At 44.6% G+C, this 27,204-nt stretch overlaps 8 protein-coding genes across 8 annotated transcripts; 5 read left to right on the top strand and 3 right to left on the bottom strand.

The window, feature by feature from the left end:
• Positions 1-3,379: 3,379 nt before the first annotated feature.
• On the top strand, positions 3,380-4,343 carry BDV27DRAFT_158354 (uncharacterized protein; the record flags this gene model as incomplete). The annotated part of the gene is made up of 2 exons (XM_032072668.1): positions 3,380-3,423; positions 3,485-4,343. 2 exons carry the CDS (start codon positions 3,380-3,382, stop codon positions 4,341-4,343), a joined length of 903 nt encoding a protein of 300 aa, XP_031926972.1.
• A 556-nt stretch (positions 4,344-4,899) lies between these two features.
• BDV27DRAFT_158353 (uncharacterized protein) lies at positions 4,900-6,140 on the top strand (the record flags this gene model as incomplete). The annotated part of the gene is made up of 3 exons (XM_032072667.1): positions 4,900-5,096; positions 5,143-5,306; positions 6,034-6,140. The coding sequence occupies 3 exons, from the start codon at positions 4,900-4,902 to the stop codon at positions 6,138-6,140; spliced, it is 468 nt and encodes a 155-aa protein (XP_031926971.1).
• A 1,018-nt stretch (positions 6,141-7,158) lies between these two features.
• BDV27DRAFT_129280 (uncharacterized protein) lies at positions 7,159-8,741 on the top strand. The gene is made up of 2 exons (XM_032067156.1): positions 7,159-8,047; positions 8,095-8,741. Exons 1-2 carry the CDS (start codon positions 7,206-7,208, stop codon positions 8,456-8,458), a joined length of 1,206 nt encoding a protein of 401 aa, XP_031926970.1. The 5' UTR covers positions 7,159-7,205; the 3' UTR covers positions 8,459-8,741.
• Positions 8,742-10,658: 1,917 nt separating this feature from the next.
• BDV27DRAFT_158351 (uncharacterized protein) lies at positions 10,659-11,638 on the top strand (the record flags this gene model as incomplete). The annotated part of the gene is made up of 3 exons (XM_032072666.1): positions 10,659-10,930; positions 10,988-11,529; positions 11,580-11,638. 3 exons carry the CDS (start codon positions 10,659-10,661, stop codon positions 11,636-11,638), a joined length of 873 nt encoding a protein of 290 aa, XP_031926969.1.
• Positions 11,639-12,669: 1,031 nt separating this feature from the next.
• BDV27DRAFT_165200 (uncharacterized protein) lies at positions 12,670-13,960 on the bottom strand (the record flags this gene model as incomplete). The annotated part of the gene is made up of 4 exons (XM_032073862.1): positions 12,670-12,960; positions 13,015-13,485; positions 13,544-13,821; positions 13,852-13,960. The coding sequence occupies 4 exons, from the start codon at positions 13,958-13,960 to the stop codon at positions 12,670-12,672; spliced, it is 1,149 nt and encodes a 382-aa protein (XP_031926968.1).
• A 1,003-nt stretch (positions 13,961-14,963) lies between these two features.
• Positions 14,964-15,266, bottom strand: BDV27DRAFT_145740 (uncharacterized protein; the record flags this gene model as incomplete). Its single annotated transcript, XM_032070454.1, has 1 exon — positions 14,964-15,266. The coding sequence occupies one exon, from the start codon at positions 15,264-15,266 to the stop codon at positions 14,964-14,966; it is 303 nt and encodes a 100-aa protein (XP_031926967.1).
• A 5,585-nt stretch (positions 15,267-20,851) lies between these two features.
• On the top strand, positions 20,852-21,655 carry BDV27DRAFT_158349 (NUDIX hydrolase; the record flags this gene model as incomplete). Its single annotated transcript, XM_032072665.1, has 1 exon — positions 20,852-21,655. The coding sequence occupies one exon, from the start codon at positions 20,852-20,854 to the stop codon at positions 21,653-21,655; it is 804 nt and encodes a 267-aa protein (XP_031926966.1).
• Positions 21,656-26,556: 4,901 nt separating this feature from the next.
• BDV27DRAFT_145739 (uncharacterized protein) lies at positions 26,557-26,999 on the bottom strand (the record flags this gene model as incomplete). The annotated part of the gene is made up of 2 exons (XM_032070453.1): positions 26,557-26,612; positions 26,699-26,999. The coding sequence occupies 2 exons, from the start codon at positions 26,997-26,999 to the stop codon at positions 26,557-26,559; spliced, it is 357 nt and encodes a 118-aa protein (XP_031926965.1).
• Between the last annotated feature and the right edge of the window lie 205 nt (positions 27,000-27,204).

The following is a 27,204-nucleotide window of genomic DNA, read 5'->3' as shown; positions in this document are numbered from 1 at the left end:
CGCACTACACATTTGTATGCAAGGGCAAGGGTTCTTTGGCTTACCCCTTTCTATGTGTCGTGGGTAGCTAGAATAGGACTCAACAGACCAAGCGGGGAAGGCGCCGATCCATATATGTCACTGGTAATAAGTGTAGTAAAAAGTGGTGGGCAATCCTACATAGACACAGAGCTATAGCACACAGAACGAAGCAAATGAAATATTAACATATCCCAAATATTGCCTGAACCAACCTATAATCGGACCGTCTCCTACTAAGCCTACAATCAAACATCGAATCAGACCTAGCAGTGAGACCTAATTATACAGTTATCTATCTACTCCAGCACAACGCCTCTAGACTGGTTGGATATGACAGACATTGAGATGTCATCGGAAGGATGATACGGTAACTCCATACTAGCAGCTGTGACTATCTCGTGAGTCTGATAGTTGTGCAACTGTGCTTGTTAGTTGGTATTGAGGGTAGGATCTACATGGACTTCTAACCAATACATAATGCATATTCGCAACTATCGAGTTATTTGATAATGTGGCGGGGTGACCGTACTCCTGTGAAAAATGGCTAGATGGTACTTACTCCTGTAGCTGCGAGATTACATCACTCTTGACATGTAGAGATGCCCCTAGAAGCCATATCCTATTGATTGTTTCGTTTTAGCGTTCCTGCTTTTTGGTCTAGGTAGAGTGGAAACAACCCAACCGGATCACTATGCAGAGGGTATGATGATGATTCATTCATATTACCTATCATAGAAAGAGACTTTTAAGATAAGTGGGTCACTACGTAGTGAGGATATGCCAAGCCAACCGAATTGATCGAGCTAGATCGTACCCCAGCAGATTGGTGGCCGCATCCATAAATGGCCGCGACCGCAATGGCCCCAGAAACTAGCAAAGTATACGAACCCAGACGGGGATAAAACCCAGTCTTTTCATCCTGATAGGGCAAAATTTGTCGTTAGCGGTGTTCTACGTGGATATTAGTGCGTAATCTGGCTTCCTTCGGAGCCTGGTGTCAATGTATGTTGTGTGGACATCGCGTCCAAAAACGTTTCCTTGGTAACAGACATCCGTAATGATCCGATAACCAGTGTAAGTTCTAGTGAGCCAAATTGGTGGGTTATTACGATAAGGAGGGGTTCTGTTAGGAGACCGCCCATAGAAGTGACCTCTGCGAGCTTTAGCCAGAACACAATCCGTTTATCTGTGAACAGTAGGTAGATAACACTAGGACGTTCGCTAGAGTAGAAGATTTGCCCGACATGGACACGGCCGCGAAATCTGATGGCGATAGGGTAAAATCGATCAGCTTGGAGATCTCTTGATTGTTCGGAATGAGGGCTCGTTCCCTCGTTAGTGCTTTCTCAGCGTGCACTTACCACAATCAGAAAGTATTGTAATTATCGAACTATTATTACTATATAGGGATGTTCGTTCTTTAGGAGGGCCGCGTCTGCCTGGACAATGCTCTTTAACCAATGGCGGGCGCTGTTTGACATTCAGAAATGTATGCGAAGATGTGGGGACAAGAAGGCTTCTCTGGTCAAGGCCAGGACAGGGGTAACTGCTTCGCTAGCTTTCTTTGTTGGTCATGAAGTCTGATTTCTGATGGTGTTTGATAACCTAATCAACTGCACGGAAAGATTACGTTGAATAATATTCTCTGCTGCTCATATACTTAAAACTCCGGCGTTGATTTTAATCCTTCTATAAACTTTATGCGTAGGGGAGAATAGGACGATGAAAGCCATGCGCACCGAGGCTACCAGCAACGGCCTGTGACTATTAGTCGTATCTGTGGAAAGGAAAAGTTTGTTCCGTTCTTGGTTAGAATGTACATAGGGAGTTTTACCGAAGCGCTGGCATAGTTGGGTCACAATGAAAAATTTAGCACTGGACCCATGCTCAGCTGGAGGCCAGTGATTTAAGTGCGACCAAGGCCTATAGTTTAATTATTGAAATTAAGGCATTTTTCCTTCACTCATCTCGTTTGCCGCCGGCAACGGAGATCTCGCTACGGTGAGAGGTTTAGAAGGAATAGGAGTTAGTCTCAGGTGACCATGAATCACATTAGGTTTCGAGCACCCACTTTTTCACTCATATATTACCTCTCTTTTCTCTCATATACTAATACACCAACAGCTGAGAGATACACTCTAGAACATCTTACCGAACATTCATCGCCGGTTCTGTCCAACATGGATCAGGCACCAGTAAGTGAGACGTCCCAATTTTCGATATACTTTGATTTCTGATTGGTTTTATTCTGCCCATTAAGGAGAAGACCCTCGAACGAATTGAGGATGACTGGGTGATGGTAAACGGCACATCACAGGATTTCAACGTTGCTGCCTCCTCGGGAATAAATGCGCCGTCTGCCAAGAACGAACAGCACATAGTCAATCGGAACATGGGGACGAGTAGGGGAGAAGAAAAGCCTCATCGTACCGAGTCAGAGCGTGGAGGAGGAATCTATTGCACTGAAAGAAGAGGGGGGCATATTTCTTATCATACAGTGCATGGAGCAAATCTCGTTCAGGGGAAGCTCCTTAACGGGAATGCGGACTATGACTCTTTTTGCAAATTCTTCGGCCTTAAGAAAGATACATAAGTGAGAAGTATGGCAATGGACCGCTGAGCCTATAAGCCTAGGTGCGCAAGAATTTAGTAAAAATGGATGTTTCGTTCCACTCCCATAGAAGGCCTTTAACATAGATCGGAGCGAACCTGGTGCCAGCACCACATGCAGACAGATATACATGCTTTTAACATGTAAGGGTTAAATTGGGAGCTGTAGGAAGGTGTTTACAGAAAGCAGCATGCAATATTTATTCTGTCCCGTTTCAATATACTCTAGCAATCGTATATAGATAGAAGGCAACGTCGGCTTGAGAATGATATATGATTACAATCCACTACGCCCACAAGTCGCCTGTACAATTAACAACACGTGGTTTTGTTGTCCTAGCAAGTCAGACTACGAAGAAACATCAGAATAAAGCGCAGGCTTGACGTCGTGCCACATCTTAAAATAGACTTCTCAAGTAGTTTAGACATGGAGGGTGCTCGAGTCGTGGAATATCTGGGTGAGGCATAAGATCACACAGGGGGAACCTCTAAGGTATGATCGTGCATGTATCTAGCCTTTAGGCGAATACTAGCTAACATAAATCCTGGTCAGGGGCTTCTTTACGAGTGATCACCCCAATCCTAGGTTAACAACCACTAGCTTTCTTGTGTCTTGACTAATCTCTCTATAGATCCAAGAGCTCACCTATAAGATAAACCATTTAGCTATTCATCTTTTGGTTTTCTTTCTACATCTGCCATAATACCGCCCGACACTAGTCACTACGAAAGATTTTGGAGTTAGATTATGTCGTCCCCTGGATTTATAAACATTGTCCTTCGTACATTTGAGTACGCAATTGCTGGCCGCTACTGAACCCCATGTGAAACTTAACTGACGATAGAAAATAAGGGATCTTCTCGCTGTTCATGTGCACCCGGATTTAATCCGCCATATTGGAGGCATACGTCCTTACCTCACCGGAACGAGCAAAGCATTGCCCTCTGAGCCGCTAACCAGAAAGGCAAGAAATGCGGTTGCGATGCTCCTCAACTCCACTGAGTTAGTCAGCTTTTCTCTTGGAATTGGCCTTTGGCTGAGCCTCTCAGCACGCAAGCCGCAGTCGACCGTTGACAATGAGATACAATGTGCCAAGGCAGTGCATTCCGCCACTACAGGTGCCGTAGCCTGCAAAGAGAGCGAAATAACCTTTGTGATGCACTGCATGGCAAAGGAGTTTCTGGACAGTGTTCAGTGCCATAGTCCTCAAACGACAAATATAATGAATTTCTTCAGATACTGTCTCCAGGTAGAGAGGCTATCGCAAAAGCCACCTCGGGAGCTGCATAGGTATACAAACCTAAGATTTCGAAGGATTGGACATGATGAGGCTTTACTACGCGAGTTTCCAGCTCTAGTTGGCACGTGGCTATGTCTCTGTGATATTAATCTGCTTGTTGAAATGGTTCCTAGGGAAAAAGCCGATATTTTAGATCTTGACTTCCAACGGACGTTTGAAAACTTCGAGAAGATCTTTATTGCCCTGGCAAAAATGATACACATGCGTCTACTGCAGGCTGGAAAGGCAAAAGAATGGATAGCAAAGCTCTGTGACCTGCATTTCAAGTCCTCCATCGCCAACCAACACTTGCTTATGTTAGTTCACGAGAGTGTGACTCACTCAGAGTTCCTTAATTCATTAGACGGTCTTCGAATTTCGTTGCGTCAGGTGGTCAATGAAATGGAGCGTGGACTGGAGCAATCGATGTAAAGTATTGTCTAATCTCATATTACAACGATCAACTCTACTGAAGGTTTTAACAACGAAGCCGGTTAGCCCTCGGCATCCACCCATTTCACAAGGGCTCTGACATACATTACAGATCAGCCGCACATAGAAGAGGGTTTTGCCCAATATACAACGCTTAGAATGTCAACGCCCTATATATGACAATGAGCCTCGGCCGGTAAAGAGAAGCCCCAGTAAGGGGAGCTAACTCCATCTTCGTATCCAACGGTACAGAAACAGCTTTTGCCACTTATGGTAGTAACAATTTTCATGAGACCCACCAGCCAGTTCCAAAGGACTGGTTGGAGAATGTACTTTCACACACCATGACTAGTGTATACCTGATTCGCAAGAAAAGATACTGATCATAATAATTAATTCACGTGATCAGAAAGTTAAACCGAAGTATTAATCTATGGCAAGCCATCCGCACTATTCTAAGGACCTTTTCACGTCTAAACTGCGTCAGAGCCCTTAGGTACCATCACGACTGGAAGCTAGTGCAATATACATTATAGATTGTACTCTACAGAATAACATGTCCCAGGCTAGTCCCAGAGCAGTGGTCTCAAGCGCCTATTGGGATACAGAACGGGAATTTTGGCAATCCGAAGAATCCCTTGTGCAAGGCGAATTGGTGATCCGCAATCTTGATGATGGTGACAGTGGTGAAGCAGATCTGAGTCAACCGTTTGATATTAGATGGCAGACCTTCTCGCCAAATGAGAATATATTGTATGTGATCTGATCCATTCTGTACATATCATGCTGATAGCCCAAGTGGTGAAGAGGTCACAGCACGAGTGACTATGGAGAATGGCAAACTGAAATCACAGATCATTGAGCTCCATCCATTACTTAAGATACCGGAGCTTCTTAGAGAGCTCCAGGATAACCCAAAGATTGGGCAGCATAAGCTGATGATCAAAAAGGCCAATCACGACAGTGAGTTGGTCACGTGTCATTGCCTGTAAGCTCTTGAAGTAGTATTATTTCGTCGGCTAACCGTGTTTTGAGGATCTTCTCAATATGTGGCGCTTTCACGCGAATTAGTCCTGAAGTGGCAACCGTGCATACAACCTTCTGGTGCGCCTGTTGGGGTTCTTTGGGTAACATTTCGCCCTTCCACTAAAGTTCACTGGGAAACATCTTTCTTCCACGGTATCTCATTGTTGCCTCGCTTTTCAACTTTCGCTTGTTAGGTCTTTGGCTATCATAAAATGCAACGTTTTTTTGTTCGAGGTAATCTGCCTTAGAGTAGCAGCTTGCTATGTTGATTGAAGGTTTGTACCCTTGCAGTGAAAGGAAATCCGCTAAAGGCTATTGTGAACACTGAATGAACTTGGCTTGTTTTGAGGATGAATAAAATTAGAAGTCAGGTACAGTAAATGAAGATGTAGTTTATAGAACAATGGGCTTCGATTAGTTAAGTTATCGCGTACCTCCGCCAGCCAATGGATCTATTCCTCGTATGAACGCTTACAAGGCCAGCTGTTTTGGCTAGGGTTGCCTCTAGAAGGTGAATATAAAGGGAAGAACTGAGCAAGGCACGGATATATTCAAGAGCCAACTAACTGACTGTGACGAGTTCCCAAGGTCCTTTCCCATTAATCGCCGGATATTAAACCCTTCACAGGAGTAAGTTTGGTTTATAAATACTGACGGGCTTCAGGAAGGCAACATGAAAACATGGGATACGGTGGCTCAGGATTGTTTGGCATCATCTGCAATAAGGGAAAGATCGCCTCGATGGGTCGGATGCGCGAGCGGATATTCTAATGCCCTCTTCATGAGATGCTGTTGTATCTATTTATCGAGCACAATTAGGAACGACATATTTTAATGAAAGAGGGGAAAAAGTAAAGAAGAGATGCAGCCTACCGACATCAAATTTCATATGGTTGAGACGGTCTGAGTACTAAGTGGGTAACTTTATACTCAAGTTGACCTCCAGGTCCAGGTTGAATGCTGTTTGAAACTCCTTCAAGATATATGTGTGCATTGGATCTTGGACTTCTTAACTTACTATCATAGAAGTAGCCATAGCTAGACACGGACTGGAGATTGGAGGTTTTTGAAATAACAAAAAAAATGCCCCAACTGGAAGAACACCAGCAAGGACAGCCCTTCGAATGTTGCGCAAATTCGGTAGCTATGCTGTGACGCAATTGAATAACTTGATTTTGCAATCACTGTGTGCTTGACTACAGATGGTCATCTGGACTGTCGAGTAGCTCGAGGACGAATGTTAAAGATATGTACGCAGAAATTGAACCGAGAAGAGAGAAATAGAGGAGGGATCGAAACGACGAGGATAGATCTATCCATAATGTTAGAGAGGGTAGTCAATCAGAGAAGGGAAAGAAAAAGGAAGGGTCTGAGCTCGTAGAACTCCTTGAGCCCAGACCATGAGGCAGGATTATCTACGTGGCAGCAAAGGGTGACAGGGATGGCGGTTTCATTTCCGAGATGGTCCGTATGTACCCGCTTGGCATAGTGTGCGCCCAGTGGGCATAGTATGCGCCCAATGGGCACGGTCCTCGATCTGTCACAAATTCGTCTGCCTGATTTTAGCCCCAATTCCAGGTATTATACTGTGCCCAATGAGTTTTTTCTGCGCCCAGTGGGAATGGTCTGTGTTCACTGGGCAACACGGGTCAGCTGTTGTATTCCTGTCAACCACAATTCATCAAGCCCAAATTTTGACAACTTTTGACGAATATTCCACGAAATACTCACGGCCTATTAGCCATGTCAACCTCCCCAGCAGTTGACAGCACTAATACCGGACCCTGGGTAGCTTCAAGCAAGCGAAAGCGACAGAAGACACGCAAACTTGAAGAAATGTTGGTTCCTGGTTGGGGGACTTATGATCTTAATTTCAACACCTCTAATAATCCAGGCGCCAAATCTTTGCGTTCATTTATCCAGAAACTTGATCAATCTGCAAGATGGGCTAATACCCGATCTCAAAACACAGAAAACCTTAGAGCCCAGTTTCAACGGGGTAGTCTCGACTTGATCACTGCTCTCTATCACGATCCATCATTAGTGGCGGAAGACGTTATCACTATCGACAAGAGTGAAAACTTAACAAGGCATCTCAAACTGCAATTTTCCCGTCCACTTCTTTTTCAGTCAACTGCTTCTCGTTCCATCAGTCATCCAGAAGTATCATGGAGTACATTTTGGACGTTTATGCGGAAGAACCGTCAGAAGTTCGTTGACGTGTATGATTACTCGATTGACAAGGAAGTCGAACGCACCGAGAGGCGATTGACCGAAGATGTTATCAAGCACTGGGAAAAGGATTCGCGAACGGCATTGAATTGTCTTGACATTGAGAACAGAATACGCCAATGTTGCCCAACCCCTATCATGGACTCTGACTTAATTCAGCGGATTGCACGAGACGGCCAGACTACTATCGGAAAAGCTGACTCTACCTGGGTCAACCCACATAAGGAGTTTCTTCTTCTGAGTACAAAAGATTGTATATCTCCAATCCATGTTGACATTGGTGCAGCACTCACGTGGTTGTATGTCATTCATGGCCGCAAGATTGTCTATTTCCCTTACACAATCAATCTCAATGCGGTTCGCTTACTGGCACGACTTGGGTCGGAACAATTCAAGGGATACGACGGCGGCTGGATTCGAGTGGAGTTAAGACCAGGTGATCTATTGTAAATCACCCTATCTCTTGCAATTATTCTATCTGACATCTATTTAGTATCATGCCCCCATCATGTCCACACGCTGTCTTCACGCCAGATGATTCTTTAGTTGTCGGTGGCCACTTCTATACCTCGGCTCACTTACCCTCGACACTGGAAGGGCTCAGATTTCTTGAGGGGCGGCAAAAGATTTCTAATGAATCATTGAAGGATGATCACTATGAGACGCTCGCGCAGATCCTTAATTCATACGACAAAGTTGCGACACCGGAGGAGGTCAAGCGTGCCTGGGCAACTTGCCATCTGTTCCTTGATTCGCCAACAAAAGCCAAGCTACCGACAGCCCGTACCGAGTTTATAACTGCTCTAAAGAGTTTTAATCAGAGGGCACGTGAAAGCTTCTCACAAGAACCAGAGTAGTCGGATAAAAATAATATATTTGCGGACAATACTTGGCTCATAAGTTACAGTCTACAGTGACTGCCATGGGGCTTCCTAGGTCTGAAAACAATCATGTGGCCTGGTATGACACCAGGAATCTCGCCTGTCTGCACCTGAACCAGTATGCGAAGCACCGGATAGCCTGCTTGTAAGCCCACTCTCATTCAAGCCAAAGGACGAAGCGATCATTGAAAACAATTTAATGGGTTGCAAAAGAAGACCGCTTATAGCATGTAGCTAGTTCATATATGATCAAAGATAACTAAAAAACATTGTTTTCAGAGAGTGTTAACCCATTGTCTCGCCGAGAGTCGTACACCAGAGAACGTTTATCGCGGCTTGCCTCTTCCCTGGATACAGTGGAACCCATAATGACCCTTTATCCTTTTCATATACCGACTTGTGACCTGTCGTTTAGGCCTAGGTAATCTGTAATATATTAGTAAAATTCGGCCTGAAAGATATTTTGCGTAAAGAAGATAAGCCGAACGGTGAATAATAACTTGTCCGTGATTCCAGTTCCCAGGGTAATCGTATTACTTGGTTAAACACAAAGGAAACTGATTCCCTCGGTCTAATTTAAGAGGAGTATAACTGGTTTCTCTTGCCTCTGCTCCTTCGATGCTAAATAAGATATTGTAACAATAAGTGGGTACAGTCAATGTCCAACAATATAGTTCAACGCAATATCACATTCGGTACAATATCTTCCGAAACAAATACTTATTTCGTGCTCAACGGATGTATGAACTGTTTACCAACCTAATATGACTCAATATCTATTGGTGGTACATTTGTAAATCAGACAAAATATGTTTACTGTAGTACGCTCTTGTCTCTCAAAGTTCGGGGCCGGAATGAGTAAGAAGCAGGACAGTGAGCTCCTGCGTCCTCCATTGGGCTTTGATATCAGAACTGATACGTTTTCGACTCAGGACTAACAAAGCACTATATATCAGATGGTGAAGTCTGTATATCGCACTTGTATGTTGAGAAAATCACACTTATATATATTATATCTTCCTAACGACACACAGTATTTCTGGAAGAAAATGCCACTGTTAGGTCTGATTGGGCATGCACTACAAGAAAGGCGGAAAAGATCATGGATTGATGGAAAAGGCTCCGATGCGAAGATAGTTGTAGGAGATCGGAGCATACCTGTTCACAGCACAGTCCTCGCCGCAGAGAGTCCATATCTAGCGGAAAAATTTCGGGACAGCCTTCTGGGGGGCGAAAGCCGTGATTTACATGTGGAAGATACAGACCTGCAGACAGTGTGTTGGATTCTGCATCTCATTTACTTTGGAGAGTCAAGTATGAAGACACAGTAAAAGGTCTATTCATCATGCTAACGAATCACCAGCAGGTTACCATCTACCGCTCCAAAAACAGGCTTCGGCAGTTACACTAGCGAAAAAATGGCGCCTTTCCCAAAGGTTACAGTATTTGCTTCAAAGAGTTATCTATGGAGAGATATGAAACCCTAGCAGGGAGGTTACAACGCCAACGAGAGAAACAAAGGAAGGTAGCAAAATGGCTGTGCTTCATTCCCATCTGACATATTAATCTACGGCCATTCTCAAAATACGATTTTGACCCACATGCACGTGATGGTTACCTTGCGGTCCTGCTGCGCAGACAATAATTCCTGTATATTATTGAACCAACGGGTCTAGCTTAGCCATAGCCCAGCCTAAAAAGGGAACTGGATTCTACGCATCACTTTTTGGATAGTGGATTTAAATTTCCACGCAACCAAGCCAATAAGACGGCTTATTTTTGCTTCATACCTAGCCGGCTTTGGGTTAACCCACGCGCCAAGGAACGTTCAACTAAAGCGAAATGACGCGAGGTAGAGGTGTTTAATTCATTTCCAAGTCGGCCCTTTAATTACACTAAAGCTGGCATCCTTGTCTTTCATTTCAATACCTACGAGATTACCATAGGATATCCCGCGGAATCAGTAATCGACTACAAGGCCTAAGCGCCTCGACAAGAGGTATGGGTCACATAGCGTACGCAACCAGAAATTCCACCAGATATTAGAAAGGCTGCTACCTACCTTTTCTAAGCTTCATATGTAGTGCAGCTCGCACCATCGACGTTTTGTTCCATTGAATCATTTCTGTCGACCTTTTAATCGCAAATCCCAGACTAAAATCCATCACCTTGAGATATGGAGTTTGAATATCTGAGGCCCGTATATGTCTATCCTCGCCTGAGTGACATGAATGAACTAGAAGAAGATCTGAGAGTGTTGAGTGGATGGCTATTTGAAACGAATCGCGAGGGGGAAGGCATACGTATTGTGCTACACAATCAAAATCCGTTAATTGGGGATGAAGTTACCGACGCGGACCCTTTTATCGAGTTGGCAGACTTGCTTCTCCAGTACGAAATGGAGCTGAAAGACAGAAGAAAAATGATATATTTACCCAAAGAAAGTTGGTAAGTTCTGTTACCTTCCGAGAGTGGGGGAATAGCAGGGGATAACACGTCCGACAGCAGTTGTACCGACGAGAGTAGACAGGCGGCTCAGCCGTACTATGAAACTCCAGGTGATCATGCCCGTCAGCAGCCTGAACCCAGCGAATTGCATGCCATCAATCTCTCACATCATGGAAGAGCTCAAGTTTTCAGCCCGAGTAGTATTTCAGAACAGTTCGAAAACTACCAAGCGGCGATAAATCGAGGGGATGCCAAGAGAGCAGCATCCATATTACTTGCCATAGATGGCCACAGTCTCTTGGAGGCGCACCAGCAAAGTTTCTCCGAATTAGTAGGTATTCAGAAGCAAAGCCAGCGGATGACTACTGAAAATGATGCCATTAATGTCTGGGAGAAATTCAATGAATGTTATCTGGATTTGGGTCGGTATACCTTGGAGGCACTTGATCAAGGTACTTACTTAGCCTTCGACTCTAAGAAAAGTCTGTGCGACTGGCTGCATAAACTAGTAGCACATATTGTCGATATATCCGAGTCCCTAAGGTACCTTGGCTATGTTGATTGCGAACAAGGAATCTGGCAGGACAAAATAATATCCTGTATGTGAAGAGATGAGACAATTGCAATGACTAGCTAATTATTTACATAGGTTATGAAAAGTGCTTTGAAGCGTTGATGAAGATGGGTACCACCTCTTTCAACTTGTAGGTGGCCCTATGAAGGAGCCGGAACTCAGGTAGTTCTACCAAAGGCAACCCAAAACCATCCACATAACAAGGTAAACTGCATGTATAAAGCGATGAAAGTCACCCTGACCAGGAAAGCCGAATCAGCCAATATTAGGCTTCGTTGCCGTGAAAATGGAGTCGAAGGCTAGGTTATTCACCTGGCATACAAATGTCTTCTTTCAGCTACGCTCTTTCCATAAGCACAGCCATCAGGCTTTGTCCCTTTAGAATTTTACAATACAGTGTCTTTCGCAATCTGGGTGCGAGTAACGTAAATCTAAAGTTGTATTGGATGATTAGTATTAGAATTGCTCGCGAGGTAGAAATAATGGTAGGGGTAATAAAGAAGGCGCAGGTATATTTGAGGGTATGTATATGTACACAGATGCGAGCTTGACTGACAGATAGTGTTTAACCCCAGAAAAATCTGCGACTACGGCCTGATCCTCCCCGTCAGAAAATGACAACGTGCAGCCAGCAAACTTAGGTTCCTTTTGATAGTTGACAACCAAGAGAGCATACGGTCCTATACCAGAACCAAATAAAACGACAAGGAGCTCATATCCAGTACCACTCTCCCATCGAGTAAGATGCTTCAGGCTTTGTCAGAGAAGGGGCTTCAGGACTACTGTACTGCGGCCCTCCAATCCCTCGGGTTCCACTGTCTCTGCTTCTTTATTAAACCCATATTAGAGAAATGAGTGATATAATGGTTAACTAAAGTAAGATAATCATATATGAGATAGTACTGAAGCACGGAGCTGGAGCTGTTTAGGTGTTCTTCAATGGGCTTAGCCCCTCATGGCATTAAGGCTTGAGTTATGATGGAATTGTACCGTTGAAGAGCCACGCAGAATCACAATAGGATACTCAACACTTAAAGAGGTTTCAGAAATGGTAACACCTGTAGGAAAAAAGGAAATGGGCAAATAGTCCGCTGCTGTCAAGGTGGCTTGAAATATATTCTGTATTAAAACAACTGAAGCTTTATCTGACTCCGGAGGTAGAAGCTCACGGCCTAAAGCCCAGGCAAGTCGAGAGCAGTGAAAGAATGTTGTTTTGATCTCTAACGGTGTATCCCCTGGCAGCAGACACTACCTTTTCGACATCTGTGGTATTCTTTGTTCGTGAGAAAGGAAACAGGAAGTGAAGTGCAGGGCTAGAACACATTTTCTTTCTATACTGCATGTAATTCCCCCCGGAATCTATCAGGTAGTCGAGTGCTGCTAAGCGCAATCCACTTAACCTGATACCTTGAAGGATTGCAGTCAAAGAGTAAAAGTTGCGCAGACGATGAAGTTTCTGGGCCCATTATCAGTGAAAGATAATTTAAAAGGGAGAAGATCTCTAACTCACCCACGCTAATAGAGTCAGCTCCGTATAAAGCCCAGCAGCTGAACATTCCTTTGCCGCATGGGCAAGGCTGTTCCAACGGGTATTGAGAGCTAGCCGAACACCGTTGCTGTCGTTCGTAATGCTGTTTATAGTAAGTCGGTGGAAGTGTGGGAGGTCTTCTTTAGATAGCTGGACCGCTATGGCTTCAGGTCCTATGCGGTACAATGTGTCGAGAAAGTCAGTTTGAGTATCGAACTCTTGCGACCACCTAACCTCAGGACTGTTATACCAGCTTCGGAAGCGCACTTCTAAAGCCTTGAGTTGACGATCAATAAGCTCTCTTGGATACTCTCTGGCTCTGATGATACTTAGAGGGCCCGTAATAAACTGAGAGTCAATACCAAATTCCACATATGTCCTCCTGCTAATGCAGTCGCAGGCATTCTTGATGGCACCAAGCAAAAAGGGGTCAGCCGCTTTTTCCTCCAAGGCCTTGCATGTGTTAGCATTTGTATTAGTGATATAGCAGGGATATATGATATTCAAATACCTTGACCAGATCCAGGTACTTTTGATATTCCTCCAGGCTCCTTGTAAGATAGGAATATAGCGTCTCACTTAGCCATTTATATCTAAAATCTAGTAATCTGACAGCATTCGATGAGGAACCCTCTGCTTCCTGTACCCAGTCACCAAATCGAACAAGGCGGAAGTAAGACAGACTCTCCAGAATAAGTTTTGATGCGATGATGTCGGCATTTACGTCCCGGGCGTTGACCGGTATCCAGGTCCACTCTATTTCTCCGGGTATCTCATATACAGAGGTGTCTTTGCGCGCTAGTTTTGCAGGCCTGGAACTATAAAGACAAAGGTCGGTGGGTGTTCTGGCCTCCCACGTCACCTCTGGCTTCTGTGAGGTGTACTGTAGCTGATAAGCTAGCTTTTCAAGTATAGAATTGAATGACATGTTGTAGGCAGTACTCGCGAGACTCAGCGTAGATCCTGATGTGGGAAGAAAAACGTACAAAATAATCTAGGTAAAATCAACTCGAGGGCATGGTCGAGCACTCTGATATGGGTATGGTAGGATTAAATGCGATGTCATAATGGAGTATCTATTAGGGTGGGTTGCGGTGCCGGCCGAGATTGCGGCGAGTTTTGGCGGGGAAAATACAGCGAAACGGATCATATTGCAACCAGGTACCGGCGCTGAGCCGGACAGAAAGGCCGAATGAGCGATTTCAGGGGCTAAATGCTTACTAGGCTTACTAGCGCATATACGATTCCGTCGCCTTTAGGCTTATCACGGCCCCTCTAACCCCCCTACATTACGGCATAGGCCAGTTGCGCGATGAGACTGTATGGCGGAGCTTGTGGCAATCATGCCTATCACAAGAAAACCCCGCTGTGTCGACATTTCCAGTCGTTTCGGCATCATATTGGGTCAGTCTTCGAACCTTGAATTATTCAACAAAGCTTTCCGTGCTGGAGAATCACTGGCTGCAGAGGAACACGATCTCGGTTATCCTATCCTTTCATCTGTAATTGAGTCGGAAGATATCGTCGCAAAACCCTTATAGAGACACTGTCTTGGTCTAGTCATCCAATCTCGCAAGGTTTAACAACAGTCCTTATATCTCTTCTGCTGTTGACAATTAAGAGTATGTTTTCTTTTTAGACGTGGCAAAACTCCGTATAGTAAACTGACTACTTCTACTTCGGTCACTGATACAGCATACACAAGAAAGCTAGATCGTATTGACGCTATCTATCTCGGGTTTTGGTCCTGCAATCAGAGCAAGCAATAGTGACACATTCCGGATTGTCATAGAGCAGGTGCTGGAATAAATCATCAAATGAGACTCCTTCTGTAGACTCTCCATTGATGTAACCCATATTCTCGTATCTCCAGAGCACATCAAACCTATGAACTTGTCAGGCCGACCAAATCAACTTTCACATTATTGAACTTACGCCCATGAAGCGGAACAACATATGTGTCCTGGATACCAGAGATGAGGTTTCACCTCTTCGATGCTGTGACAACGAACAATGACTTGAAATTCAATGGTTTTTAAGATACGCTGTGGGTGTTTTCGGGTCCAATTCAATATGTCTTCTGTGAAGGTCGCATACATACAATCATCAAGTTTGTTGCGGGCATCGTATGCGACGAAGGCAATGATCCAATGTGCTTTGCTGTCGGTTACCACAAGTTGAGCCTTGACGGAAATACCGGGTAAACAAGGCATATCCGACATTATTATGGACATAATAATATCGTAGAGTGAATCTATATCACCTCATCACATTAGTTTCGAGAAGAAGACCAAAAAAGAAAAAGTCACAGAGTATGTTGTAAGAAATTAGGTAGGAAGTATAGTCCGTCAATTATAGTTATGTTCACATTTCGATATCCAACATAAGCAGAAATGAAATCGCCAGAATCTACTTACTTTCAATCACTGTACCGATTCCCTGCCTCCTACAGACGTTGACAATAGTAGCGCTGTATTGATTGATATTGCTGGAGATATCAGGTAGAGATTTAAGATATATATCTTTCTCCCGAAGGAAGTAGCGAACTGTTTTTTGGCGCTCGCATGCCATTGAGAAGACCGTAGAGCCAGTGAAGAAATATGACAGGACTATATATTGCTAATAATCGAACAGCATATTGAGAAAGGTGGAGGGTTCATAGAGTAACGTGGTTATACTTAGCTATTGGCCAAGGTACGCAAGTCGGTTCTGTTAGCGGTGCAATATTCTTATTTTCCACTCCGTATCATGTTGGTTTCATAGCGTTAGATGTATGGCTACACTGGGCGATTTGCCAAGCACCCCTATTAACACTAGAAGATGGATCAGCAACCCTGAATTATAATACAGGAGCAACATTCACATGGTGCCATACAGGTGTCCTGAGCGTTCTACCAATCCACAGTCAATGCGTTACAGATTAATCTTTGTGACTACGTACTCTACTGCATCATGTCAATGCCTTGTGCGTATAGGAACCCCACTTGATCCAATACAAATAATTTCATTGATTCCATGCACGAGTAGTGGGAAAGGTTACGAGAATCTGGGACAAGTAATTAGCGACAGACAAGAATAAGAAACATCAGGCGGACCAGACCTCTGAGCCTTGAGCTCGCCGCTGGCTTAATTTCGTCCAGTCCGGCGTACTTCTTGCCGCACGGTATTTGAAGTGATAATGGCATTCCGCGAGTACTAGTGGGTTACATTCTGATCGGCCCCCAAGGTGGAGGTCGGCCAGTTAGGTAGCGAGCTCAGCTATTTCAAAAGTACTAATCTAGACCTCGATCAGCTGCAGCAAGGATACATGAACGCCTGCCATTAGTTGTCTTAGATCAGATAGGCTTTGACATTACAGGACAGGGAATGTTGGGCAAAATGTCCTATTTCCTGGGTAATATTAGACAAGAGGTGGGGGTAGATAGTCCAATTAAATAAATAGGTTATATATAGTTTGGATCGCGTAGTACTCTGGGGTGAACAGCTGCCTGCAGGGAATGTTGGGAAAATTGTCCTATGCTCTGGGTAATATTGGACTTGAGGTGGGGTGAGGTGGTCCAATAGAATAAATGAACTATATAAAGTTCAGATTGTGTAGCATGCAGCCGCCTGCAGGGAAGATTGGTCAAGATGTCCCATTTTCTGGGTAATTTTGGACTAGAGGTGGGGTTCAGTGGTCCAATAGAATAAATGAACTACATATGGTTCGGATTGTGTAGTGCGCGGCCGCATGCAGGGAAGATTGGGCAAAATGTCCCATTCTAAGGTAGTACTAGACTAGAGCAGACTCAGAGACTTCCATGATACCTACGTGGATCCTGTAACGCATCGTCCTAGCTGTGTAGGAAGAGTACGCCAGGGATGCCTGATACATGCTACTAGTACCGGGGAGGCTTTGGTAGTGTTATGGGAAATGTTGACCAGAGCAAGGTTTTTCACTTCTCGTCCTAGTTTCAGGCGGTAAAACGTAATGGAGGTGTTGCACTATAAAGGTTGAGACATAATCTTACTAGACATAATTTGGATGAAGATTGCAGGTGTAATAGCTGCTTGATGAGCCTATTCCAGATTCCAGAACGATGAGTTCAGTGAGACGAATGCAGTGGTCCTAGACTTTCTCTGAACACTCTCTTCGCTAACCATATGCGGCGGCAATGGGGATGGCAGGAAATCTGATACACCGGATCCCTACTCACGGGAGCAAAATGGTGTGTACATACCGGTATTCATCTTATACTGTATGGATCTACTGTTTGGTGGAAACGCAAGGCAGCTAATCGTGTTCTCGCGCCGTGATAAATAGAGCCTTATATCTACATGCATTAACCACGCATACGACTCCCATTTCAGTCTTCTATGCAGGGTATCTGCGGCCCCATAGTAAGGGGGGCAGACGAGCTGATAGTGACCTTTTTCCAATATCCTTACTCTTGCAGCATGCCTTGGGGTGAACTTAAATGACTGCAGTTGCCCTGGCCGGGTGGAAAGCTGGGAAACTGGATCAGAAGGTCTAATCATGGCGTGAAGGGTACTTTTATGAGGAGGAGTTGGATAAACTTCAAAGCGTGGCCAGACAAGAGCGTAAATAAAACTTCATTTGCGAGCCGTCCGATCAAACTGGAGTTTTTGAATGGGGCTAGTCGGTGAATTAGATGACCCATGGGTGCTCTGGAACCCTGGGCCTTGGCGACTAACTATGCAAGTACTCAGCGACATTTGCCAATGAAAGATGACACCTCTGGCACATAAAACTCTAGGATATTAAGCTCAAATGACCATGGATTTCAGTAAGAACACCGAGCATAGATAGAGGAGGGTTTACACATGCATGTCCTTCTACCTATGTTTTCTAATTTGTATTCTATTAAATATTGAACTGCACACTATTAATCACAATGAGCCCTCTCCAAAAACATGTTCACCAGGAAGGAAAAGGAGATAGCCCGAGGTTCGGTGATCGAGTCACCTTTTCACTCATAAAATTGAAAGCTGCTGGAGAATGCAACTTAAGGCAGGTTAGAAATAGTATCAATCCTCTACCAGGCTAACGAATATATAGGCAGAATATTCGTGTTACCTTTCCTGCAACAAGAGGCAAATTCACACCCGCAACAGAAGGTACATTTAAATTTTTGCACGCAGTGGTGGACGTGCAGCAGGGACTGGGGGAACATCGGATGGGTGTCTTACAGGAAGGCGTTTCATTTTTCCTGAATAACATGGTGACGATGAAACTTGGAGAAACCGCAGAGTTTCGCAGTGACAATCTGGATGGCACCAAGGGGGAGCAGTGTGCATTTTCTTTGTATGTACATGGTTAAGTATCCTCTGTATACCATGCTGTCCAAGGTCTGATTGCTTTCCAGGTTCACGAAGCTTATTGACATTCAAACCTTGTCATCTGAGTATGCTCCTACCCACGTTAGCTACACACCAAGACCCAGGAACTCCAAAGGCAATGATGAGCCTATATATATTGACCTGCAGCCATCCAAGAGAAGACAAGAAATTGTTGGGTGGAATATGCAGGGGCGATAAGGTCATTGGCTAAGCACGGGGAGCTAGTTTCACAGGGCATATTTATGGCCATTTGACTCTATTGTTTGTCTGATACTGAGGGATAATACCATAGTACATAACACATTTGTTAATATTGCGCATAATCCTTAACTCTGATGGAACAGTTATGAATCAGCTCTCGACATTATCAGGCATAAGGGCTATGTCTGGGTTGATTGATGGTAGCTAGCATAACTAGTACCTAAACAAATCCACCACTTTTTTAGTGTCCTATAACCAAAAGCCTATACTAACTATTACCAAGAAAAGTATTAATGGATCCTATAAATTGTCCTCAATTCTTCATGAGTATTTTCAAATTTGTCTTATTCTGATGAACTTCAAAACTAGATCTCAATAGCTGGATTACATCAGTCTCCCCGCGAAAACGCCGATCACAGGGCTTTCAGCATTCCTGTAAGATAATGGTGGAAGGCTTCAAAAATATGAAGGAAAAGGTTTAATATGTTACTATTAGCAATCCAGGGCCTGCCAAGAGCTCTGTTGAGGTGGTCGATAATTCCATCTCCATGGCAATCCACCGGATTCGGTTACCGCAGACTTTTTCGATTCGCTCAAGTATGGCGCGCGTGTTAAGGGATTATGAGAACAAGTCATGAAATTTGGTTGGAATGTAGCTTCTATCTCTATCTCTCTTCTCCCCGCATTGATCTTCAATTGAATGTGCACGTAAAAGCTGATATTCTTTGCAGCTAGATGTCAGCCTTTCAGGGTGCTTTCAAATAACTCAGGATCCCGTGCAACGAGGCCCCTCTGCTGGAAATTGTTTCATGGCCTGCAGGCACAAACGCAAGGGAAAGCGTGCCTGTCCCATATCTTATTAGCTAGTCACTTGGTTCGGGAAGTGTCTTGACCTACGTATCTGGCGGTCAAATAGTGCTTGGCATTGGTCGAAGCGGGGTGAATAATCGAACAGGATCTTCCGGAGTCCAGAAAAGTGCTCATCTTCTGACATTATTCGTCCCATTGCAGTAATATCTGGTTGTGGTACGTGGGCCAGGTCCCCGAGCACTGGCATGAAAGGAAACCACATCCCCGAGCCGAGAGAGCCTTCGAGCGGATACAGCTTCTTAGTATCCGAAATACGATTTCCAGCTGTCTTAGGCAAGCCACTCGTTCGGAGTAACTCTGAAACATTGGTTGCTTGCTGTCTAAGCATAGAAAGAACTGTACTCCTTCTGGCCAAAACCGGCAAAATCAACTTCTCCGGGTCATTGTCCGTCTGCCCCTAAGAAACCTACTTGCGGGATGGGTATCGCCATTACCGTAAATCTGCCCGAGAGGTAATTGGTGTCAGATCGACATTCTTGCCGAGAAAGGTTTCCACAAGTGGAAACTTTTCCAAGGCCTTGTTCAGAAACGACATGGCATCTAATGAGGGATTTCCTCGCAGTCGCGTTATCACGGGCTTGATGTCTTAGCTGTACATCAAAGTTTCTTCATCTGTTATGTTATGAACTACCTCCAAGGCCCGAACTATTTGATTGTGGCGCGTAGTATTCTCCATCGCGTTACCCGCAGTTAAAATCGGTTTGTAAGGGTGTTGAGCCAGGATGTCGAAAACGTATAAGTTGCGTTATGGCCCCATCGGAAAGTTTCCCTACGTAGGGACCCACCCATGTGACCCACCATAACTTACACTGGCCACTAGATTATCAGGAAGACCAAATTGGCAAGGATAAAATTTCCAGCCCCTAGAAAAGCAGGTGTGTTGGATTCCCGGGATTTAGAACCATAGCTAGCAGCCACAAGGCACACCTCGCTCTGTACCAGATCATATTTATTAAAAGTTAGAGGTCATGCGAAAGAATAAATACGAAATGTGTAACCTACCTCCACAGTCTTATTATGCTTAGAGCTGTTGGAGCCAAGGCCATCCTTTAGAAAGTTCTTCTGAATCGGATTTGTCGGAAAATCATGATCTATCATGACATTGGTGCGAAGGTGAAAAGTAGGCAAGATCCTGGTTGGTCAATGCCCCGAACGTACTTCGGGTGAGGGATCTGTTCCTAACCAAGTTTGTTGGCGAGTGATGCGAGCATTCCCTCGGTTCATACGGCTCGCTTTTCCGCCTCCCTTAATACCCATCCATGTGCAGGATACGATATGCAGATTGACATGTCTTTTGCACTATGACTCACTGTCTGCTGGCCCTTTTGCCCTGAAAATTTTGGCTCTTCTTCTATGCTTCGAAGGTAGCGGATAAAAAGAGAGTCATTTCCTACCAGTCTCTCAGCTAATGCTGATTCCTCATCCGGAAAACCAAATACCGACTATGGACACGTCAAGCCAGCCTCCAAATCCGAGTGGTCCTGCAAAGGACCAAACTTCTTTTCCTTCCTCTCACTACCCGTCTGATATTCGCTTGTACGTCGTCAATTGGCTCACCGAACACTTGCCTCAGTTATTATCCACTGAGCAGATGAGAAAACTTCTTTCTGCCAGCCAAATAAATCTCGACGAAGTGGTTTGTTTGATCGAAGAAGAAACCTTGAAACGTGTGATTGGGCATCCAGTTGGCCTTCATGAAGAGCTATCCAAGTATCACATCACTGGAAAACCGGACCAATTCATGATCTCCGATATTCCCTGTTTTATCTCCACTCGTTGCGCTCCCTGCAAGCTGTCCTCACCCTCCTCACCGGCGGAGGCCCATATGTTCCTACGGGCTCTTGGTGATAGCGGGGGAGGGTTGTACGATACACTTGGTGGAGGGGGTCAGCATGAGGACAAGACAATCTTCCACGCTCTTGCCCGGGAGGTTAAGGAGGAGGCTGGCCAGGACCTGGACTATCCTCTTTATCCACTTACGCCAAGGGTATGGTGTAAATTCAAGTACCAGGAACTTCAAGTCCATGTTTCCTTTCCATTCCTGGCCGTGCTTCCGGATAGCGGGTGGAAGAAAAAAATAATATTGAGCGAAGAGCATGAAGATTGCACCTGGATAACCGAGGACAGGGTGAAGGATTATAAGTTTCATGGAACGAATGAGGGAATCTTTTTGGACGCGTTCAACCGCGCACGCTCGCTGACTATCTGGTAAACCTTGTAATTCTGCAGAGATGGTTCAATGACATTATTTCCAACGGCTTATTTCACTGTATCTCGAGAGAACTCTTACGTCTTTTAGCAGATATGCTACCTTCTTTCTTCAGTACTTTATTCTGTGAGACATTGTCATTTCTCAACCAGAAACGGAACCTTTGAGGCCGGAGCTTTAACAGGAACAACTGTCACTGGATTCCCTAGCCAGGTTGCTTTTTAGTGAGTATGGTACGTGAATTTCATGCTTAAACAGAACCTAAGGTCACGGAATGGTGATAAAGAACTTTTTCCCGGTATTCGGGATGCAGACCGTATATTCCAGCCTCGTCTTAATTGATGCTCCTCAGCGGATAGCTTTGCTTCCATTGCTAGATTAACATTGAATGTTTCTCCGACCTTCCGTTGGATTCAGTAAATAGTACCTTGCTGCGTAGCTCAACGAAAGGCTTCTATTATATTGAATATTCTAACTACCTATTAGCTATGGTTCCGGTCTACATGCATAGACACATATCTTATATGGTAGACGTTAGTACCCTCGACTTTGTGCAGTGCAAATATTTGGTTCTCTCATATCTACTTAATGGGCTTTATAGACATTCTAACCAAAGTTCGTGTCTCGTTGGCTTGCTCCCAGTGACGGGACATAGTCAACCTGGTTCTATAGTTCGGTCTGTGGATTAATCATGGTACAACCATTGACAACCAAGCTCCGCTCGATATACACTCTATCCATGATGAAAATAGAAGTATGGCCCCATTGCTTAGCACAACCCTTCCCACTAACGAATGTGCCCTTGCCTTTATCCGTTCCTAGGCAGTTCGGAAGCTTAACGCCGCTTGCCGTTTCCATTAGCTGGCCGTGGTTACGCGGCTCGGTTTGGCTTCTGCCGGAGCTTTCTCGATCCTAAAGGGCAAAAGAAAGTCATTAGAAATGGATTTCAAGGTCATGAAGGAGTTACCTACCTTGTGCTGTAATTGAGTCATTTTTGAGAGGCTAGTCATAAATATTCACTGTATATGCAGATATACGTTTATCCACGGGTGATACGAGGTGGGAGATGAAGATATAGATACTGAAGTCCAAAAGGAGATGCAATTCACTTCCTGATTCTAGTATCGGAGTTGTTCGTACCCGGGCCTATACTGGTCTTAAATAATATACAGTCATAGGACGCTCAAACCCCGCAACAGACAATTCCAGACCTAGCCGGCCGACGAGATTACGTATGCCCCCAGAAGCGTTGCCGCTTTATTACAAGAACATAATTGTTGGCTTGGCACTTCATCCTGACTTCTGTCTCGCCTAAACTTTCACCCTATTACCGGCTGGAGATAATTGAGCTCCGGCGAGGGAATGACTAGTTTCTAATAGAGAAAAGCCTAAACGCGAGAATCAAGGATGATCGCTGAGGACCAGTTCAAGGCGGCATTTCTTGACTATGTACCATTCATGTTATCGCTTCGGTGAACCTTCTGACTACGTGCGGTCTAACTGAAACAACGGAATCCACTGCCCTCTTTCGTGAATGCGACGATAACCATAGGCCTTCGTCGGAGGCGCCGGCTCGCTTGGCACTCATAGTACTCCATGCCACACACGGCTTGCCATCCAAGTCCGGAACGAATGGGAAAGTTGTCAAATGCTGTATGCTGCCCAGTGAGTTTACAAAAAAACGCTGTCATGGAAAGAAGGGTCTTTCCAGGGTGCCTACCCGGTTGGCATGGTGTCGAGATTTCTGGCTTTAAGTCAGTTCTCTCAGACTCCGAAATGGCCAAATAACGCCAGAGATACGAGTGCAGTGGGTAATAAGAAAAGCTTTTTCCAAATAATGCAAATCATTTCGTACACGGTGTTAGATTATGAGACCTTGTGAAGGTCGGACCAACGGAGAAACCCAATGAAGCAGTCAAGCTCGTCCAGCTCCTACGCAGTAGAAGCCTGCCTGCTCCCACATCCTACTAGCCAGTAATTTAGTTCGCGAAGTAGCTCCACATACTTCTCAGAAGTCAAAAAGTGTCTAGCATCAGTTGAAGAGGCTTGTCCATAGGACTTTCCGGTTGTAGTACGAACAACTTACTCCGTACAAATGTGCTTGCATGAGAACAAGCCAAATCCCGCAGCTGATCGGCTTTCTCTTCTCGCCAATGGTTATATTAGGCCAATATTTAGTTCGAAGGAACACCCTAGTGGTGCCTAGCCGCTGTTCACCAATAGAAAGAGTTGGACTTGTCCTGGTCAACAGCCCGCAGAGACCACTCCAGTGGGTGGGCCCTATCAAAACTTCCCTCCTACGTATTCTGGTACACTGGTCACCAGGCTATTACAAATTCCCGTATTGCCACAGATACATGTTTCGACGCAATGATCCACAAAACATACATTGATCCCTCGATACCCAGGAAGTCCAATTATGCGCTAAACTAGTAGCACTGTTCATGATCAATTTTGCTCCTGTCAAGGTGATAGAACTGTGTTTATCCAGTTTGTGTCGTTGTACTTCGTTAGTGGCTGAGACCATCACAGTGGCGGCTAAATCATAATATTAGTTCCATTGAACCCTTTGATCACCTTCAATAACCTTGCCCTCCATATCAACCGACGGTTTATCCACTTAAAGTACTGCTGAGTGCAATAAAAGCTCGTGTTCATTGGGCCTGACAAGTGCATTCATGTGAATCTTTGGGAATTATGCTGAACGCATCCTTGATCTTTTTGATATATAGATTTTACAATCCAATCGGCGTAGTGGACGCACGCTCTCCATCTAAAGGGGTGAGTATGTGGATTATCTCAAGATATTTTTAATCAGGACTGTGGATGAATACCATATTAGTTTACATAGAATATGCGGCTAGGAAACTCTGGGCTAAGTAATGCATGTGACCTTGCTGGAATACAGTACGATCAGACTGGCTTGGCACATCTTCCCTACGTAGGGACCCACTTATCCCGTCTCCGCAGCTTGTTTCTAAGATAGGCAATATGGATGAACATCCACATACCCTTTCCATAGTGATCCGATTGGCTCGTCTCCCGTCCGTCTGAACGACCCATAGGGTATGCCCCTAAAAATATTTGGGTACGGCCGGAGTGGTTTTCTCGCAGCTGCAAGGCAAACCGCGAACCAAGTATTTATTTTCTCTGGAGTAGAGTCGCCTCGGTAAATTACCGTATATCTCAATACAATTACGAGTATATATTATGTACTGATAATCATCCAGGATGCCAAGTAAAGCATAACTGCGCAACCGTGAAACTCCGGGGTCGATAATTGCTGCTTGTATGGAGTTACCGTATCACACTTCGGATGGCGCTTAGACATTTGTGGTAGCCGCCCGGTCAAAAAATACTGTGCTAGATTAGATTGCGGTAAGATTGCCACTTTTCAGTATACTGACTATTAATGACATAAAGAAAACATAGTACATAGAGCTGGAACATCGTACGTTCATATGTAATAGCCAAGGAATGTCTTTACTTTTTCTATCAATCAATTATTATATTTATGTCCAACAGGGGCAGAAGTCCTGTAGCGCGGTGACCGTGGTAAGTTGCAACAAAGTGCAAAATCAGCTTCACAATTCCATACTCTTCTCGTTATTTTGGCTCCATTGCCAAAGCGCTAGCCTGTGGAATAGATAAGTTCAAAAGGACTTCTGTACATTACACCGTGAGCACTCTTGAAGGATTGGAGAGCAAGGAATGTAGCAACCCAGCACCTGATGAGAGTTCTGTTTAGTCGGTCAGGGAATCCTCGGGCGGAACAGCTTGCGTGGCAGTCTACGGAATTTGCTTTTTCCAACTGACGCATTTCTGGTGGGCGAGAGAGTATTGGGTTGGCAACCAAGGAGGTATAAGAACAGTCCATGAACATTGGCTTGATTGTAGCTTTTTTATGTGGTGCTGTAAGCAGAGATTATGCGGATACTATGTGAGCTATGTACCGGGCCTAAGTGTGGAAGTAAACCATACTTACTAAAGCCCAAATTTAGAATGTAGCTGAATATAAGAATATATAACACCGATACTACCAAACCTTAGCCACTGGAAAACACTAATTATTCAAAAACATTATACTTTCACCTCACCTATCCTAAAAGCCCAAGGGGTACTACATAGACTGAAGGTATTGTTCCTCAGGTACAGGTAGATCGTAGGCAGTAAAGCCTAATATATAAGTATGTTCTGTTTACAATACTGTAACTGTAAAAATGTGCATTGCTACCAATTAATGCTCGCCATTCTATGTCTGCTACTTCACGCCACGACATGAATGGTAGGTATCAACCACGAATCCCGAAGCGATTACCGTGCCTTGTTCTTCCTCTTTGGTCTCGAAATCTGCCCTGAATATGACTTGAAGCCTGGCATATAATATCGGCGACTATTAGATGGATTTGCCTTCTGGCTTTTTAGCTGGTTTGAAAAGAAGTTATTCTCCTCAGCCAATTGATGACTGGACATGGTTCCCTGTTGCTCCAATGAATAAAGTTGCTTTACCCGAGGGCTTTCATTTAAAATACGTCCTGCCAAATCCTGTGGGACTTGCGACTGGCAGCTAAGGCTATTTTGGTGTTCATCCCGTCGATGAACATTGGTGTCCAGAATTTTGTAGCCTTCAGGGTCCTCTGGTATTGGCTGCATTTCATGGGACTTAACATTTGACAACTCCGCGGCTGCCAGAAAGCTTTTGGTCGGCCTATCCACTGCAGTGACTCGCAAGACTGAACGGAGTATATCACGTCGTTTACGTAACTCGTGCAGTAGGGTGCCAAAACTCTCGCGGGCTATTGTATAATTTCATTAGGTGCTGAGCTATGGAATTTTACATGGTCATATGAGTCATACCTTGTGAAAGTTCGTCATACCAATGCAATGCAGCGGCAAAAGTCTGATCAGTAGTATCCAGTTCCTTTTGCACATCTTCCAATATTGGCCATGGCTCGAGGAACTGTTGAAGAATTCCGCATCGGATCATTTGGTAAGTATATTCGGGCAGTTCGACTGTGTGTCCCCAAACAGAGTAGCGATATACACCACCATCCTCTTCTTCAAACTGATCAGGTTCCAGGTGGCGTAAGAGATAGGCCCACCTAACATTCTTGGTCCGTCCTTCACTGTCATGGATGGAAATGGGATGATCTGGAGAGTTGAGAAGATTGTCGAGTCTTTCTTCCATGTAGTTGATAAATAACCTCTCTCCTAAGTACTGTGCAAGGCTCTCTCCTCTTCTTAGTACGGTGAGATAGTCTTTGCAAAGCCCAACATTTGATAGCAAAGCCTTTGGTGCATGAAGCCGTTTCAAGCAGAGTCCCTTTTGGCGGCTCAGGAAGTCCATCTCGATGCGTCTTGATAACAGGTTGAATCGGGTCTTGCTCTAAGAGTAAGTGCCAAGCCGTCTGCAAGAACTGGTGAGAATGCTGATAGTGACTGGCTGCTGTGAGTAATAAAGCTACATTATTAGAGATTAGCCCTCAGAAACTAGGTAAGATTTCAACATACCACAAGTTTTGCTGGAAGAAATTTGTAGCAACAAGGAACAC

The sequence above is a fragment of the Aspergillus caelatus genome, assembly GCF_009193585.1.
Source record: "Aspergillus caelatus strain CBS 763.97 unplaced genomic scaffold BDV27scaffold_102, whole genome shotgun sequence".
Taxonomy (NCBI): domain Eukaryota; kingdom Fungi; phylum Ascomycota; class Eurotiomycetes; order Eurotiales; family Aspergillaceae; genus Aspergillus; species Aspergillus caelatus.
The sequence above is the reverse complement of the archived record's forward strand: the minus strand, read 5'-3'. Positions and strand labels throughout refer to the sequence as shown.

Bases quoted from the DNA above. Each gene is read 5' to 3' on its own strand.
- BDV27DRAFT_129280 (XM_032067156.1), top strand. From the start codon at position 7,206: ATGTTGGTTCCTGGTTGGGGGACTTATGATCTTAATTTCAACACCTCT. The intron at 8,048-8,094 runs GTAAATCACCCT...ACATCTATTTAG, and splicing joins TTAAGACCAGGTGATCTATT to TATCATGCCCCCATCATGTC.